The sequence below is a fragment of the Melozone crissalis genome, unplaced genomic scaffold (assembly GCF_028551555.1).
Source record: "Melozone crissalis strain CALT ecotype California unplaced genomic scaffold, PUWL_Pcris_2 ptg000018l_1, whole genome shotgun sequence".
Lineage (NCBI taxonomy): Eukaryota > Metazoa > Chordata > Aves > Passeriformes > Passerellidae > Melozone > Melozone crissalis.
The window spans coordinates 31,794,277-31,810,271 of record NW_026535796.1 but is presented as its reverse complement, the minus strand read 5'-3'; the positions used below and the strand labels follow the sequence as shown (position 1 = coordinate 31,810,271).

General features: G+C 42.1%; 2 protein-coding genes across 4 annotated transcripts in view; both read right to left on the bottom strand.

The window, feature by feature from the left end:
* Window positions 1–351: 351 nt before the first annotated feature.
* On the bottom strand, window positions 352–11,205 carry PSMA6 (proteasome 20S subunit alpha 6). Its single transcript, XM_054276205.1, has 7 exons — window positions 11,056–11,205; window positions 7,092–7,186; window positions 6,233–6,314; window positions 5,918–6,073; window positions 2,842–3,020; window positions 2,114–2,208; window positions 352–558 (listed from the first exon to the last, which is right to left on the bottom strand). Exons 1-7 carry the CDS (start codon window positions 11,129–11,131, stop codon window positions 501–503), a joined length of 741 nt encoding a protein of 246 aa, XP_054132180.1. The 5' UTR covers window positions 11,132–11,205; the 3' UTR covers window positions 352–500.
* Window positions 11,206–14,909: 3,704 nt separating this feature from the next.
* PRORP (protein only RNase P catalytic subunit) overlaps window positions 14,910–15,995 on the bottom strand; it is a 39,401-nt gene continuing 38,315 nt past the window's right edge. For all 3 annotated transcript variants that reach the window (XM_054275699.1, XM_054275702.1, XM_054275700.1), the window contains one exon: window positions 14,910–15,384. In XM_054275699.1, coding sequence (XP_054131674.1) covers window positions 15,256–15,384 — 129 coding nt within the window. In that variant the 3' untranslated portion in view covers window positions 14,910–15,255. The remainder of the gene's footprint in view (window positions 15,385–15,995) is intronic.

Sequence of the window (15,995 nt, the reverse complement as noted above, 5' to 3'; positions counted from 1 at the left end):
CCTTCTGCTTTTGCCCTATATCCTCATATAAACCTGAGCAAATAAGGTCTTCCTAACTTCCCCACAATTAAACCAGTAATGTTGTAAGGCTTTCAACATCAGGCCATGGAGAGAATGAACATGAATGTAGGAATTATCTCAAGACACACACACCACAAAAACTGATATTAACTTTACGCAAAGAGCCAAATAGCTCAGATGGAAAATACAGCTCAGAGCATAAAATTTCTCTTAAAATACAATTAAAAGGCAGGCAATTACCACAGAAACACTAGAAGTCATCAAGCATTTTGATGACAATTTCATAGAATTGGAAGTTTAAAAAATAACATTGAAAGGAGACACCAAGAATTTCAAAAACCTCTGTTTTATTTGTACAGAGTAAAATACATCATATAGTGAACACTGTTTCCCACCCATAATCTAAAACCATTATTAAGTGTTTTCTTTTCACCAAACATCCTGGCCAGAAGCACAGACAATGGAAATGGGAATGCTAATTAGTCTCTCTCTGCCAGAGCTACAAGGTGCACATCAATCTCTGCTTCTGTAAGGATCCTGAAAGAACAAAAAGAAATCTTAAATAGCTTAAATGATTCTTCCCCTTAAGCTCCAATATTACAACCTAATATCTATACAAATAAGTTTTACAGCAATGCATCTTTCTGCCCTTTAAAGCCTTGCTGCCAGTGCCACAGGCTGACATCCCAATTCTCTTGAAAAATAAAGGAAGAATCAAAGGCACTAGAGAGCAAGGAGATAACAAATGATAGAAAAGTAACAGGTAATTCTTCATGAGTAATGCATTTGCAAGTTGAGACCTAGTGAGAAGGTAGCTTTATCCCTTGAGTGGCAGGAGAAAAGGGCTCATGCAGCTCCTGTGTGTTTTCTCACAAACACTGCTGCTCTGTTGTCCTCAGCACACACCACCAGATACAAAACCACCCACCATCACCATGTCCACCTTAAAAACATTAGGAAGGAAACATTTAAAAGACTGAACCTGTAGGACCCAAAGATTTGAAGACTCTCTTCAGTCCCACTTCCCAAGTAGCTAGACTGAAGTAACAGCAGCCTTTACTCCCAATTTTACTTTGTTCCTCTCTTCTTTTTAAATAAAAAACTCAAAAACCCCCTCAGTTAAAGACTAAAGCAGAAATAACTGAATCCCCTGCAGCAAGCCAGACTTACCTAAATTTTAGGTAAGCCATACCTGGAGGGTTCTTTTTGCATTATAAAAACTCCCCAAAGTTTTTCTCCCACATTTCATGCACACTCCTGCAGCTATACAGTGAGCTGTGAGCAGGTACACAAGTACACTGTATCCCAGTGAAACTTTCCTGCCCTTCCTGGCATTGCCTTGATGCACTGCCCAGCTGATGCTGGTGCACAGAGTGTGCTGCAGGCAATATGGAGGAGGGAAGAAATTGCAGGTGCCTTGCTCTCATGCTAGACGGGACTGCAGAGTACTCACAAAGTAGATAGCTCAGCCATTTTCAAATCACTAGTGATTTTTTTAAATCCATGATCTTTTAATCTTACCAAATTTAAATACAGTTTTTCAAACTGTACAAGTCCATAATCTATTAACTACATATTTTAGATGTTAAGAAATGCTAATAAATAAAAGATAAGCACGAATAATTTAAAGATTCATTTTAGAAAAAGAATAAAGAATTTAAGGGTCTTGTAAATATTCCATAATATAAACCAGACTTTACTGCATTAGTTAGTATGGCTATGATTTGGAAGTGGACTCCAGATACCATTACTATGAAAAATTTTTATAAAGCATGAAAGCATGAAAACATGTCTAGACCAGATGTAACTACATTTCAATCATCACAGAAAGCCATACCCTTTTAAGACATGAAAGAGATCACTTTTCTTTGCTAAATCCCTTAACCATGTCACACATTTTAAAACTGCATTATTCTTTTTACACAATGTTTTCTACCCCTACACATTTTGAAGAGTTACAAGTAAAAAGCCCTTCAAAACTTCAATCTCTTAAATTTATCTCTTTTTCTCAATTTACAATTACACAATAAGGTAAAACTAATTGCACATAATCAGAGAAACACACCAAGTTCTATCAACACTGATTGCTTACCTGAACTTAGGATTTTCCACTGTGACTACACCAACTTCTATTTCTGAAGGTTTGAAATCAATGGATAGTACAGTAGACAGGCATGTTATTGCTGTCTGAAAGATGAAAAAAAACCCTGTCATTAGAAAGAAAGCAAAATTTTTTTTTTTTTTTTCTCTTAATAGACATAGCATTAACAACTATCCTTCCTTCTGGTTTAAAGGTACTTCCTCTCACTTCAAAATCTCAGCTGAGAAATTCCAAATAGTTTCCCCTTGCTACAGAATACAGCCCCTCTCCAGTCCTCTCCCTAAAAGCCCAATCTACAAAAAGCAAAGGGACATGTTTTCATAGCAGAAAAAGACACAACAAAACCAAAACCTTTTATCATGCAAAGATACTGTTTGAAATACCTTCTAATATGAAGATTATTTTAAATGTCACTAAAAGTTAAGTCATACTGGTATCCCTAAAATCAAGCACTGTAGTAACCAAACACCAGCTACAGTGGGAGTGCTACAATTATAGAATCTGCTTCAACTAACATAAAGCAAAACAACAGATTCAAATACTTGCAGAATAGCTTCAAATGATCTTCTGGTTGGAACAGCTGTATTTGCTCTGGCAGCAATACAGAACTGTAGGGAAAGAGGAAATGCCTAACAACATTTCTCTGCATTGCAAGCCTACATGCAGCATATTCATTAAAAATACTTTAAACAAATTTTAATTTCCTTCTGCTGGCCTACCTCTACTGTTTGTTCATATGTCCAATCAAATTTCTTCTTTACTTTCTTTTCAAGGAAACTGGTTGACTCTGTCTGTTTAACTCCTGCAGCTGTGGCCTTGAATCCACAATAGTAACCTGCTGGGTCACACTTGTACACCTGAGGGCCGTGCTCCTCATCAATGCCAATCAAAATCATACCTGGAAGAGAAAATTTGTTAATTGATTTATTTTCCCCATTTTAGCAATTTAATTCAACTGAAGAGCAGAATGGATAGTCCTCTCTGTGACAAAACATGCATGTACAGCAGTACATCTTTGGGAATCAGTCCCCATACCTGGAGCTGTGATTTCCTTTTTATCTCTAATTTGCCATTTCTTGCCAGCATCTCCTTACCAGGTGTACAGCCCAGTTCAGCAGAAACTATATTTCTGTCATTCCCAAAGAAGGCGTTCTCATTGAACATACAAACATTTTTGCCATGCTCAGTGTGTAGAGAACCACAAAGTCAGGAAATACAAAAGTTTTATCCTGATAGAAAGTTTACCAAACCACAGCTCACATCCTGTGTTATGTGACACAAATGTGTAAACAATATTTCAATTACCATGTGCCTTTTACTAGAAAGCAACTTTACAAACATACTGAAATGAATGGAAATATTAAAAAGAAATTTAGATTTCTTGTTTGTAACCTTGAAAAACAGTGCATTACATACCTTTTCATCTTTAAATTAAAAAATAAAATCTGAAATGAAAAGTGGAAATATCAGGACATAACTGAGTCCTTGAAGATCATCTGACTAAGTATTGTGAAGCTGGACAGTTTTCAAGTAACACAAACTGACACATCACTGAAATTCATGTGTTCACCCTCACTTCTTGATTTACAGCTGCATTGTCTCAATATGCATATTAAAAAAAAAGTCAAAACCAATACTTGCAATAAAAACCCAAAACAGAACAAGGTCATGGTTTTCAATTATTTTCCCTTTACACTTGTGTAACTTTTAACTAGTAGTTAGAGATGATAAACTTCTGAGCAGCTATTACTAAAACAGAAAAAAAAGTCCCCTCATATTTTCAAAAAGACTAAGTGAAGTAAAGAAAAATGCATTTTTATTAATGCATTTTTAAAAAGGAATTTCCAGCAGTATCAAGGCATGGGAAATGCCAACGGAAGAAAGAAACAATCTTTCCTGAAAATTACAAGCACACAAGCAGAGGAGAATTGCCCCATCATGGAAACTGTGGTGCAACTCTGAATGCTGCTTCTTTAGTGAGAAGTCTTAGTGCCTACTATGATTACGAGAAGTGATTCATCAATTCTGAAACTATTCTCCTTAAAAAAAAAAAACAAAACCCAAAACCCAACCAATCAAAAAGAAACTCAGAATGTTTAATGAAAAAGTAACTGAGGAAACCTGTTAAGCGTTTTACCTCAGTTCCTGAACAGCCTAACAGTTTGTTTATAATTTGCTTACGGCCAAACGCAAGAGAAAACACAAGTCAGAACACAGAGATCACCAGGAGCATCTACAAAAAATGACTCAACACACAACTTCTTTTTAAGCTGCATTTGCTGTTATAAAACAAGACATGTAGAAATATTTGCAGGGGAAATATTTTAGACACTTTTTCCTCTACATTATAGATACAATAGCTAAGTTAGGAGAAAAATTTTTACCTACTACTTAGATAAAAAAGCCCACAAAACCTGCACAAAGACACCTGCACTCTCCATCTCTCTCTTTTACAGTGCTGTTTACCCAGACACAGTGCACTGGGCTTGCATGGCAAGGTTTTGGTGGTGAGAGGGCTGCAGGGCTGGCTGCTGTGAGAAGCTGCCAGAAGCTTCCCCTGTGTCCAAAGGAGCCCAAGCCAAGACCAACCTGCTGCTGGCTGAGGCCAAGCCCATCCACAGTGGTGGTAGTGCCTCTGGGATAACATATTCAAGAAAGAAAAAAAAAAGAAGGAAATTGCAGACAGAGAAGAGACGAGTGAGAATACGTGAGAGGAACAACTTTGCAGGCACTGAGGCAAATGACAGAGGGAAGGAGCTGCCAGAGCTGAGACTCCCCTGCAGCCTGTGGTGTGAGGCAGCTGTGGCCCTGCAGCCCATGGACATCCATGGTGGAGAGACATCCACCTGCAGCCCCTGGAGGAGCCCACCCTGGAGCATGTGGATGCCTGGAGGAGGCTGTGGCCCCACGTGGGGCCTGTCCTGGGACAGGCTTCTGGTAGGACCAGTGGTGCTGTGGAGAAAGGAGCCCACACTGGAGCAGCCTGTTCCTGCAGGACTGCACCCCACATAAGGTGGGCTCCTTGCTGGAGCAGTTTGTGAAGAACTGCAGCCTGTGAGAAGGACTCACTTTGGAGAAGTTCCTGGAGCACTGTCTCCTGTGGGAGACACACTGGAGCATGGGAGGAGTGTGAGGAGTCCTCCCTCTGAGGAAGATGTAGCAGCAGGAAAACAATGTACTATGTACTGACCACAGACCCCCTTCCTATCTCCCTGTGCCACTGTGGGAGAGGTAGAGAACCAGGAATAAAGTTAAATCTGAAGGAGGTAGGGGGCAAGTGTTTTGAAGATTTGGGTTTGCTTGTCAATAATTCAGGTAATCTCCCCAAGGTGAATCTGTTTTGCCATGGTGGTAATTGGTGAGTGATCCCTCCCTGCCCTTATCTTGACCCAAAGGCTTTCCATGGTATTTTTTCTCTTCTATGTGTAGCTGAGGAAAGGAGCGATGGAGAGACTTTGGCAGACCCTTGGCATCCATCCAGGGTCAAACCACCACAAACAGACACAGTTACAAAGAGCATCTCCTGCTCACAGATACCACTGCACAGTGCAAACACATCAGGACCCCCAAAATCTAAGGTGAAATAGTATCAGAGAGGCTACATTATTTCAAATGCTGAGTAAGTGGTAAAATCAGGGCTCCAGTTCAAGACCTACAGCACTGCTCTCTCATTCAGCTGCTCATCCCCCTTACACCCTCAGTTACCCATTTTGAAAATGGGTGAGGATTTCTTCCATACGAATTTGCAAACTTAGAGAAGAAACAGTAAAGATCATTCTCATACACTGTACTTACAGCAACCAAGGGGCCTCATTTCAGCATTCTGTGTATAGACCTGAGAAATATCTGCAATCCTTTTACACAGCATATCCACAGGGATGTCATATCCATACTTGTACTTCCAGTTAGCAGCCTCATAGCGGGCTCTCTGCACCTGGGATCTGCTGTCAGCTAGACAAAGAGAACTAATATTAATTCCACTGAATATGTGCCATCCTTATTTCTAGCACTGCCTGAGAATATAAATTCCAGGTCCAACTTTACATTGTCTTTAAATATATCCATGAGAACTAGGTAAGTTCTCCAAAACCAGATTGGTGAATGAAATACCTGTCATTCCTGTCATCACACAACCGATATTTTCAGTAATCTTGAATAAATGAGTCACTGTGTTGGAATCCAGTAACTTGTCCTAAAGAGGAAACAGAAATAATGCAATAGCAAACACTGTCCTCGAAGTAAAGAGAAAACAAGCAAACAAAAAAACCCCAAACTCTGAATCCTCTGGTTTTTACAGAAGAGCCCAAAAGGACCCATAACAGCTAAAAATTGTCTTTCAGGCTTCCCAATTTTTACTGCTGTAGGAATGCAAAGGAAGAAACTGGAGAACAGGGAAGAATAAAACCACAGATCTGCAGAAGGAGAACAACAAGAACATGATCAACATCACAGTCCTTTTCCCTCTGAAGAAACTCTGAGAACCCACATACAAAAGCTTGCTCTCTTATTGCATGCTGCCCTTCAAACATAAAAGAATTTCCCCCCTTTTTCAACAGTACATCACCACTGAGCTGAAACACTCTCAAAAACCTATGAAAAGCATGCTCTATGTGCTTTTGGTTTTCTCTCTCAGCAGAAATTCAAGGAATCAGGGAACTGCTTATGGACAACTCAGCCTTTACAAGCCAGAGCAATGAATGCATGCTCAATACAGCAGGGTCAACTTATATTTTAGATTTATCCCTTCAACAACTACAGAGAAAACCAATATAGCACTACTTAGTGAGAAAATGTACAGTTGAGCACTACATGGAGCTAGAACTTGTAATAAGCAGAATGATAATTATATATTCAGTTCAAATAACAATTTATGTCAGTGCTAATAAGAATAATATCAATATTGCTGAGTCTCACTCCATCTTTTTTTCTCCTCTCCTTTCAGCCCTCCCCTCAAAACCAGACTACTTACAGGTACTTTCTTCTGTGTTACAATTACTGCAGAGTCTTTCCCACGAACAGCTACAGATGTAAGTCCACCTTGGTTTATGGCCTTAAATGCATATTCTAGAAAAAGATACAAATGTTAATAAAAGACTTGTGTCAGAGACACTAGTACAAGTAACAATTCACCCCAACACATTATCCCACTAATTTCTGGCCTTTTAATACTTTAATACTTGTGCAACACTTTGTGTCCTTAAACTCTTTAGTACAATGTGCATTGACTCTCTTCACAAAACCACTGTCACTCCTTCCTTCAAATGCTTCTTCTAACTTGACTTTTTGTTCAGTTCAAGCTTAACAGCAACAGAATAAGTTTTAGAACAAAAAGGCTGTTCTGAACTTGACCAAAATTGTCCAACCTGAATCTACAGTAACCATAAACTCTTACAGAAGAATTCTTGACATGAATTTTAGTATTTTAAAGGATGTAAAGCTTCTTTTCTAATTTTTTACTGATATAGATGAAAAGTGGTAAGATGACACAGGAGACAGGTTTTAACTATCATATTTTCTGACTTGACATTCAAACACTGCAATGCTTTTCTTCACTTTTTATAGTGAAAGCTACACAGATGCAAGTTAAAGTGTTGTTCATGTAAGTACAATGGATTAAGAAGCAAACACTAAAGTAACAGTAATGAAATTATCCATGAAATAAATTTCTGCTGATTGATGGTTTCAAAAGCCTTAGGCACAAGAACTTTAAGAACCTGGCAATATTTGATAAACATTCAGAAACTCCTAATATCTGGCTGAGTGGCAAGTTTCACACAGCAGCTAAATGTAGGTGAGTTTTTGTGTTAGCCATGCGCGTGAACCCAGAATTCAGAACATGTCTACAAACAGCACAGTAAATTGCTAAAACTATCCTAAAATAACGGGAGCAAGAAACTTGGCTACTTTAAAAGCTTCAGATCTATAGAAGAGATTGCACAACAGAGGAGTAATAATCTGAAGATGAAAAAAACCCCTCAAACCTTGCACATTAATGCTCAATCTGCAGAGTCATTGCTAGGGAAGGGCTCACTGTGGTGTATTTATGGCACTGTATTTACTACTCTCAGACATCAGAGCATTTACTATTTACTTATTTACTATTTATTTATTTTAGCATTTACTATTTCCCTATTTACTGGTTACCCAAATGTGCCATAAGGGATGTTCCCCCTTTCCCCCTGCACAGCTGTGCCCCCCTGGGATGATGAGTGCCAGCCTGCAGCAGAGCACAAAGCCCAGAAGGCAGGAGCCAGCACTGCCTGCAAAAGGGCAATGCCCAAAGCCCCCACAGGCTCTGCACCACTTGTCTGTTTGTCTGTACAACCCCCTGAAGGCAGGGTGGAAAGCAGATGGACAGAGCCAGCCTTTCTGCACTGATGCCAGTGACAGGACCAAATCAGAGGTGACTGGAACAAACTGAAACAGGAGGGTCCACCCAAACACCTAAAACATGTTTTACTGTGATGGTGACTGAGCCCTGGAACAGGTTGCCTGTAAAACCCATCAGAAAACACTCCTGGGCACCCAGCTCTGGGTGGGCCTCCTTGGGCAGGGCTTGGGGCCAGACAATCTCCAGAGGGCCCACCCAATCTCTGTGCTTCTGTGACACTGAGGTGGCAGTAGGGATCGATGCCTATCACAAACTGGGTTTTGCTCACAACTCCCAACAACCAAGCCTGTGAAACTGCAGCCCCTGATTCCCACCTCCACCGCTCAGTTTTCAAGGAAACAAGCCAAAAGGTGAAGTGGCTCTTACAATGTAACAAATCCGTGCTGTTTTAACACTGTTTATTGCTAGGTAAGTATTTCAGCAGCACTGCAGACATTCCCTCTGAAAAGAGCAGTCCCTTTCTGTTCCCTGAGTACATGGCAACGGCCAGAAATTTTACTGTAGTAATTTTTCTTTTCTCCCAAAACTCCACTGAGAAGAAACATCACCTTTGAAGACTGAAATTAATAGGCAGCAATAGAACACTGATGTTTTGAGGGATTTTAACCACAGTAATGTGAAATAACTGTTAAGTTTTCTAATATGAGATCAAAGGCACACGAGTTTTCTGAGCTTTGGAAGCAGAAGACAGACCTAAGACGAAGTATAGGCATTTCAGTCCAATATCACTATGCTGGAAATCTCTGTTCCCATACTGCCAAATTCCAGAAAAAACTCAAGTTTTAAGGCCATCTTAGAGCAACACATGTTGCCCATCCTTGACAGCCCCTAGCTAACCTTAATCCAGCAAAGAGACAAAGACAAATCAAAACCACCTAGATGTGGACATTTGATTGCAAGCAAGCATGAGATTTCTGCCCCTGCTGTGGGTAGATGCTGGCAAACAGAGACACCCATGTGGCACCATGCCCAAGTTACCAGCCTGGCTCTGAGTAAAGTGAGCTCATTCTTGCTTGAAGTTAACATCTACATATTTTTCTTCCTATAGCACATAGCTCCTTAAAATAGCTTTAAGACAGCTTCAGGCTGTGTGCAGAAGCTCTCAAATACACATGCAGGTACTTGTTTCTAAGACACTGTTAAAAGGTATGGAGGTACCACACATTTCTCATACATCAACCTACTGGCTAAATACACCCCAGAGGCAGAAACCCAAGGCTCAGTTTCCTCTCTGCCACAGAATGCAGAAACCATTCCCAACAAGCAGCACTGTGACAGACAGTGGGAAGTGATGAGGACCAACCAGCCTGTTTTGGTGGCAGCTGAAGGTGGGAGCCCAGGAATCCTCTGCCACAGCACCACTGAAACCCTGTGTGAGGAAGCACTGTCCCTACCATCCCTATGTATAAAGGACAATAAACATTACACGTGCTCCAGATACAAGACAGCATTCACATGTAGGTATCTAGTACAGGCACCTTCCTCATTCTTCCTTGCAGAAGGGACTGCTCAAGACTGGGCCACCTGTCCATGAGGCCTAATCCATACAGGCTTCTTCCTGAGAAAAACCCAAGGGCAGTCACAAAAAAACTACATGGCTGCCACAGGCAATTAATGCAATCTGACCCCAGCAAGCTCCTTTCTGGAGAACAGAGGGATTTATGGACATAACATGCAGTGGATGTGCAGTGAAGGCGCTGCAGCTGGGGAAGGCAGGATCAGGATGATGCTGCAGAACAGTTCATGTGTCCCTGTTGAGAGGCTCCTCCAGGGGCACTCCCCAACTACTGTCCTGGCACACTGTGAGCTGACTGTATCCCGCACAATGGCACCAGGATGTGCTTCTGTACAAATCTGGTGCACTGCAAAAATAGGAATAACAGAACCAGTGGCTTACAGAAGAAGCTGAAGCTTGGCTTCAGGTTATTCCAAGAAACCTGAAAACAAAGGATGGTTCTGCTATCTCACAGGCCACAGAACAAGCGGCATTCAGGTGTAACAAGAAAGTGCATGAGTTACAACCAAGAACTGACTTTGTCACTCCGGCATGCAGGGTTGAGCTGTTCAAATCCCATTTCAAACAGCTATCACAGCTCTCAGATCCCAAAACGCAGCGCTCCGAGGCTTGGCAACATTCACTCAAAGAAACACTTAAGGGAGACCGAACAGCCTCTGGAGAGCGGCAGCTTTGGTGTCCAAGCATGGGAGATGGAACACCGGGGGCTGCGAGCAGGCCCTCCCGGCGGCAGGGGACACTCGACAGAGCCACCCTGGCCCGAGGTTTCCTTATCTCATGCGAGGATCCCCTCCCGGCTCCCCACGCCGGCACGACCGGGACCGCCGCCGCTCCACGCTCCCACCAGGTCTTCCCCCACACACGGCGGCACCAGGCCAGGCGGGAGCCGGGGCTCCCGAGCCGCGACAGGCGCCGCGTCCGCCCCTCCGCGCAGGCCGCCGGCCGCGGCCCCGCTCGGCGGGGAGCGCGGGCAGGCCGGGCCCGTGACGGGGCAGTTCGGCGGCGGCCCCGCGGCCGGACACGCACCGACTTGGTAGAGGCGCCCCTCGGGCGAGAAGATGGTGATGTGCCGGTCGAAGCCGGCGCTGGAGCCGCGGGACATGGCGGGAGCGGCGCGGGCCGGGGGGAGCTGTCCGCGTGCAGGGCCCCGCCGCAGCCGCAGCCTCCGCCGGAGCGCTTCCGGGGCACGCGCACACCCCGCGCAGGCGCGCGCCGCTCCCGCACCGTCACGGTTCGGCACCGGCGCTGCGCATGCGCGGGTCCCGCGGCTGCCGCGCAGCAACGCGTCACGGAGGGCGCGAGCGGAAGGCGGGGCTCTGCCGCGGCGGCGGCTGGGGCTGTGACAGTGGCTCTGACAGTGACCGTGAGGTGAGGCTCGGCACGGCTCGGCTCGGCTCGTGAAACCCTGGAAGCCCGCCGGACGTGCCTGAGGGAATGCGCAGGAAACGGAATAAAAGTATCATCGCGGCATCCATCAACGCTGGGTCAAAGTATCACCAGCCAGCCGCGAAAACAAAACCCCTCCTAAAATTCCGAACGAAGTATTTCCGCCTGTGCTCTTGAATGAGAATAATTTTAAAGCAAGTACCTAAAAAAACCATGTTTAAGGTATTCGTAGGTAATTGCTGCCGCCGCTGCAACAATTATAATGCGTTATAATGCGATGTTTAAAAGACTTTTCATCGGTGTCCAGTCCAAAGGGAAATTCCCCAAATTGAAACTCGTGATTATAAGTTTTTTGCCTTTTAACATCTTGGAATTCCCCTGCTCTTTGTGGGAAGGCATTTTTAAAAGCCGGTCATTAAAAGAGTTGGAAAAGCCGCATTCTGGTATCCACACCTCTACTTTGAAGTTATTATTAGGAGAGCTTATTCTTTGTTGAAATAGCAGAATAAAGGTGGGTTTTGTGTATGCCACGCATTAAAAGTCTGTATTCTCAAATTTTTCAAAATACTTCTTGCTCATTAATACTATGGGAGAATAATGTCCTGCTATGCATTACAAGACTCAGTTTGTCCCTTTTGTTAGGGACACACAGAACATGAACACATATAACTGTGTCTGCTGGCTCAGAAGGGAGCCAGTCCTATCCAGTGTCTGTCTCCAAATGTGGCCAAAAGGGGGATACCCGAGGATTTAAGACTAGAGAGCCTTTCATGATACACTCCCTGAATCCTCTCCCAGCCTCCAGCCATCTGGAGGGACTGCCCAAGGCAGGGATAGTGTCTGGTTATTTAGTAACCCTTGCTGCTTCTCTTTCATGAACTTTCTGGTTTCTCCTTGAACCCACCTGTACTTCTTGAATCCACAACGAGCCATGGCAAAGAGCTGGTCAGCAGAACAGCATGTTGTGTGGTTTTACCTGAAACCTCACCTTTTATCTGAACCTTCTATGTGCCACTTGATGCTTTTGCACTGACACAGCCAATGATAGATCCCTAGGCATTGCTTCCACAACATCATTTGTGATTCTCATGATCTCTGTAAGACCTGTTTCTACAAAATGATGATCCATATCTTTACAGTTCTTCCATCTACAGAACTCTTTGATTCTCTGGAATGATTTTTTTTCTCCTGAGATAAAGGGCATGAGAAAATCTAAGTAAATATCAAGTGTTCAGCCTGACTGCCAAACCAAGAAAATCCTTATGTTTGGAATCAAAGATTCAGTATTTGAATTAGATAAAGGGAAGAGTATAGTTGCTCAATACCATGGACATGATGGAGTGGAAGTTATGCTACTTTCAGGATACAGCTTCCAGAGTACAGCATTGTTCCAGAAGAGCAATCATGCTTTTGGTTTAATGTTAAATCTCTTCTGATGAGTTTGGCTATGGAGTCAAATCCTGTGTTGCTGGATCCTGAGGAAAGCTGTTCCCACTGTCATGTTTTTAACATAGTAAGCAGTAAGTGGGAGATCTTGGAGGTGAAAATAGCTGGAGTACAGGCTGAATCAGTTCTTTCTCAACTCTGTCTTGCCAGTGTGTCTGTCTCCATGTAGTATGCACCTGAAGAAGTCTGTAGGGTCATCACTAATGTTTCCCCTTTGGTTCCACAGAGGCCATTATTTCCTGTAAGGATCTACAGAGAAGTGTTTTAGCAGCAAACACAGAAAAAAGAAGTCACAAATCTGACATCAATGTTGTAATACCTTCCAATTGTAAATTCCATATTCTGTTCCATCATCCCCTAAATATACCAGTAATGTGTATTTAGGAAGTATTATTATTTAGAAGGCATTGCAGTATCTCTCTAAGAACAGTTTTTGAGGTGAAACCCGAGTGATTGATTAGGGACATGTCCTGATTAAAAAGGAAGTAGATAATGCATTTATTACAGTTATATGTGGATATTATGCATGCCTGTTAATGACCAGGGTGAGGTAAAATACAGAATTCAATGGCAATGAAATGGGTACCCACCCTGAAGGTGCAGTTTCTGCTCAGCTAGGGCTGACCTAAGGCAGAGCTGCTGCAGGGACCACCTTCTGCAGGCTGACACTTGAACCGCACCCCACACAGGTACCAGCACTTGTGCCGTGGTGCTAGTTGAGTGCAACAATGCCAGTTCTGACCTAGCCAAAACAGTTTTAAGACACATCTCTGCATTGCTTTGGGCTGCAGGACCATCAGAGCTAGGAGGGCTGTAACAGCACAGAGTGACACCAGCTCAGGCCATGCCCAGCTTCATACAGGGGTGTGGGAGCCTTGTACAGAGCAGCAGCTGCTAACTAAGCCCTCCTGCACAGGAGCAGACACCCAATTTAAAAGCACTATTTCCACTTTCAAGGTGATGTGGCAGTTCTCTAACTTAAAGAATTATAAAAGCAATCTTCTGACAAATTAGAAGTATTGGGGAATGAGAGAAGTATATCCAATCCCTCTGCTTTTGCAGCTGGACTCCATAGGAGCTGTCATGTTCTGTCAGGAAAAGGGTCTGTGATGAACACTACCAGCAATATGATGAATTTAAAGCCAAGGTTTTATGTTACCTTAAGAGGCACCCAGCTCCTCTACACTTTCTGCACAGTGTGAAGGACACTTCTGAAGGACATGACTGTATGCAAATCACACCTGCTGGTTTACAAACTCACACCAGAGGTAGAACATGTGTCAGGACTGTCCTGGAAAAAAATAGCAGGGAACATGCTTGAATGCTGAGTCCTGAGGGAGCCTGTCACGGGGCCCTGCAAGAACTCAGAACTGTGACTTCTATACAAAATATCTTAACATTCCATCTCAGTTTTGACCAGAGGATTTTTGTATGAGACAGATGTGACAAGCCCAGGATATTTCATCTGAGATTTATGTGGCATTTCTACATTTTGGGGGGAGAAAGGTTTGCATTAAAGTTGTAAGTGCAATAAACAAACACATTTACCACACACACACTTACAAATAACTCAGAACACTTTTACTGTAATTTATACTATTGGTTTGCTTTATAACTTAGGCCAGATTTTATAGAAATGTACAAGAATCAATTTTGTCCTATTATTGCCTTTAAGAATTTTTAGCTATCCATTTTCATTTAAAAAATCCACGCATTTCCATCAGGAAACTATTGCAGTAATGCCAAATCCTGTCAGAAATGGCAAATTTAGGAGTGTGGAAGAGCCACAAAAAAAAGCCCTACATTCCACTGGTTCTTTCCTTATTCTTCCAAACAAATGATTGCTATATGTTTCTCTAACCAATCTCTTGCATTCTATGTTATCAAACAAACTCTAATTAGAGTGATGAAGTCTTGAGTCTGTGTGTATCTGGTGAATGGTAAATGCACCATTTATCCCCCTTAGCTCCACTGAATAGAGGCAGACATTGTGCAACACTTGTGCAAGCTCAGCACCACAAACCCTGAAGGTACTTTGCAAGTCTTGCTTAATTTCTTTGATGAACAGAGTTTATTCCAATGTAGATGAAAAGCTTTAGAAAAAATAAAAGATAAAAATGCCCAAACTCTAATTCCAACAGGAAAAAGCAAGTTTTAATTCAAATCACAAAAATTGCCAAAAAAATAGAAATAATGGACATAATTCACCCCCACTGGACCACCACTGATGTTAAGAGATGTATGCAGGAATGATTTTGTCAAAAGCAGTCACTCAATCTTCTTTAGTAACACACCTCACCCCATAACTGTCCTGCTCAATTCTCCTAGCCAGCAACAGAGATAGAAAAAAAAAAAAAAAAAAGGCTGCTTCAGCTTATCCAATTACATTCTTCATCATTTCTGGTGAATGCAGAGCCATTTTCTTGGTATTTGATATGAATATTTTTCCTCAAAAACATCTTTATAGGGAATATGCCATGTATCACCTGTAGTCTGTACCACACAGTCATAACGCAAAGCTGGCTGTTGGGAAAAAACACAGGGAAAACATTTTTTTTAGACTTTGTACAAAGTATTACTGAAATATCACTTACAGGTAGTTAGTTACAACTTCCAATGCTTACCTTAGAAGTCTCCACAGTTTTATCTCTTAACAACTCTCATTTTATTTTCTTATACAAAACAAATTCTAAATTTTAGTACTGGAGGAAAAGCTAACCTATCTTCTAGTATTTTGTGGTCTAGGTGCCATTATAAATTCTGTCTTCAATCTGCACTAGATAATAATGATTTCAGGATAATGCACTCAATTACTAGAAATGACAAAATGATTGTTTTTCTGTTCAGTTAAATGAAATCATATGGGAATTACTCAGGATGTGGAGTTTACAGGCTTGAGTGTAGGATTTAATGACATTAATGACATCTTGCATTTGTTCTCCCAGTGTGTCTATTTACAGAGCTGACTTGCTCTGTCCCAAGGAGAAGTAAGAAAAGGGTTTATCACTAACACTTTCAGAAGCATCTGGTTGAACAAATAGAATAAACAATCTTTCAGGTCTATTACTTTGCAGGTACACTAATTCAACATATATAAGACAAATACAAAAGAAACATTACTGGTTGGTAATTAT

What these genes read in the sequence shown, in the direction of transcription:
- PSMA6 (XM_054276205.1), bottom strand. Translation starts at nt 11,131, where the DNA reads ATGTCCCGCGGCTCCAGCGCCGGCTTCGACCGGCACATCACCATCTTC. An exon ending in GGGGCGCCTCTACCAAGTCG is followed by an intron (nt 7,187 to 11,055) that starts GTGCGTGTCCGG and finishes ATCTTTTTCTAG; the next exon opens with AATATGCATTTAAGGCCATA. An exon ending in TAACACAGAAGAAAGTACCT is followed by an intron (nt 6,315 to 7,091) that starts GTAAGTAGTCTG and finishes TTTCCTCTTTAG; the next exon opens with GACAAGTTACTGGATTCCAA.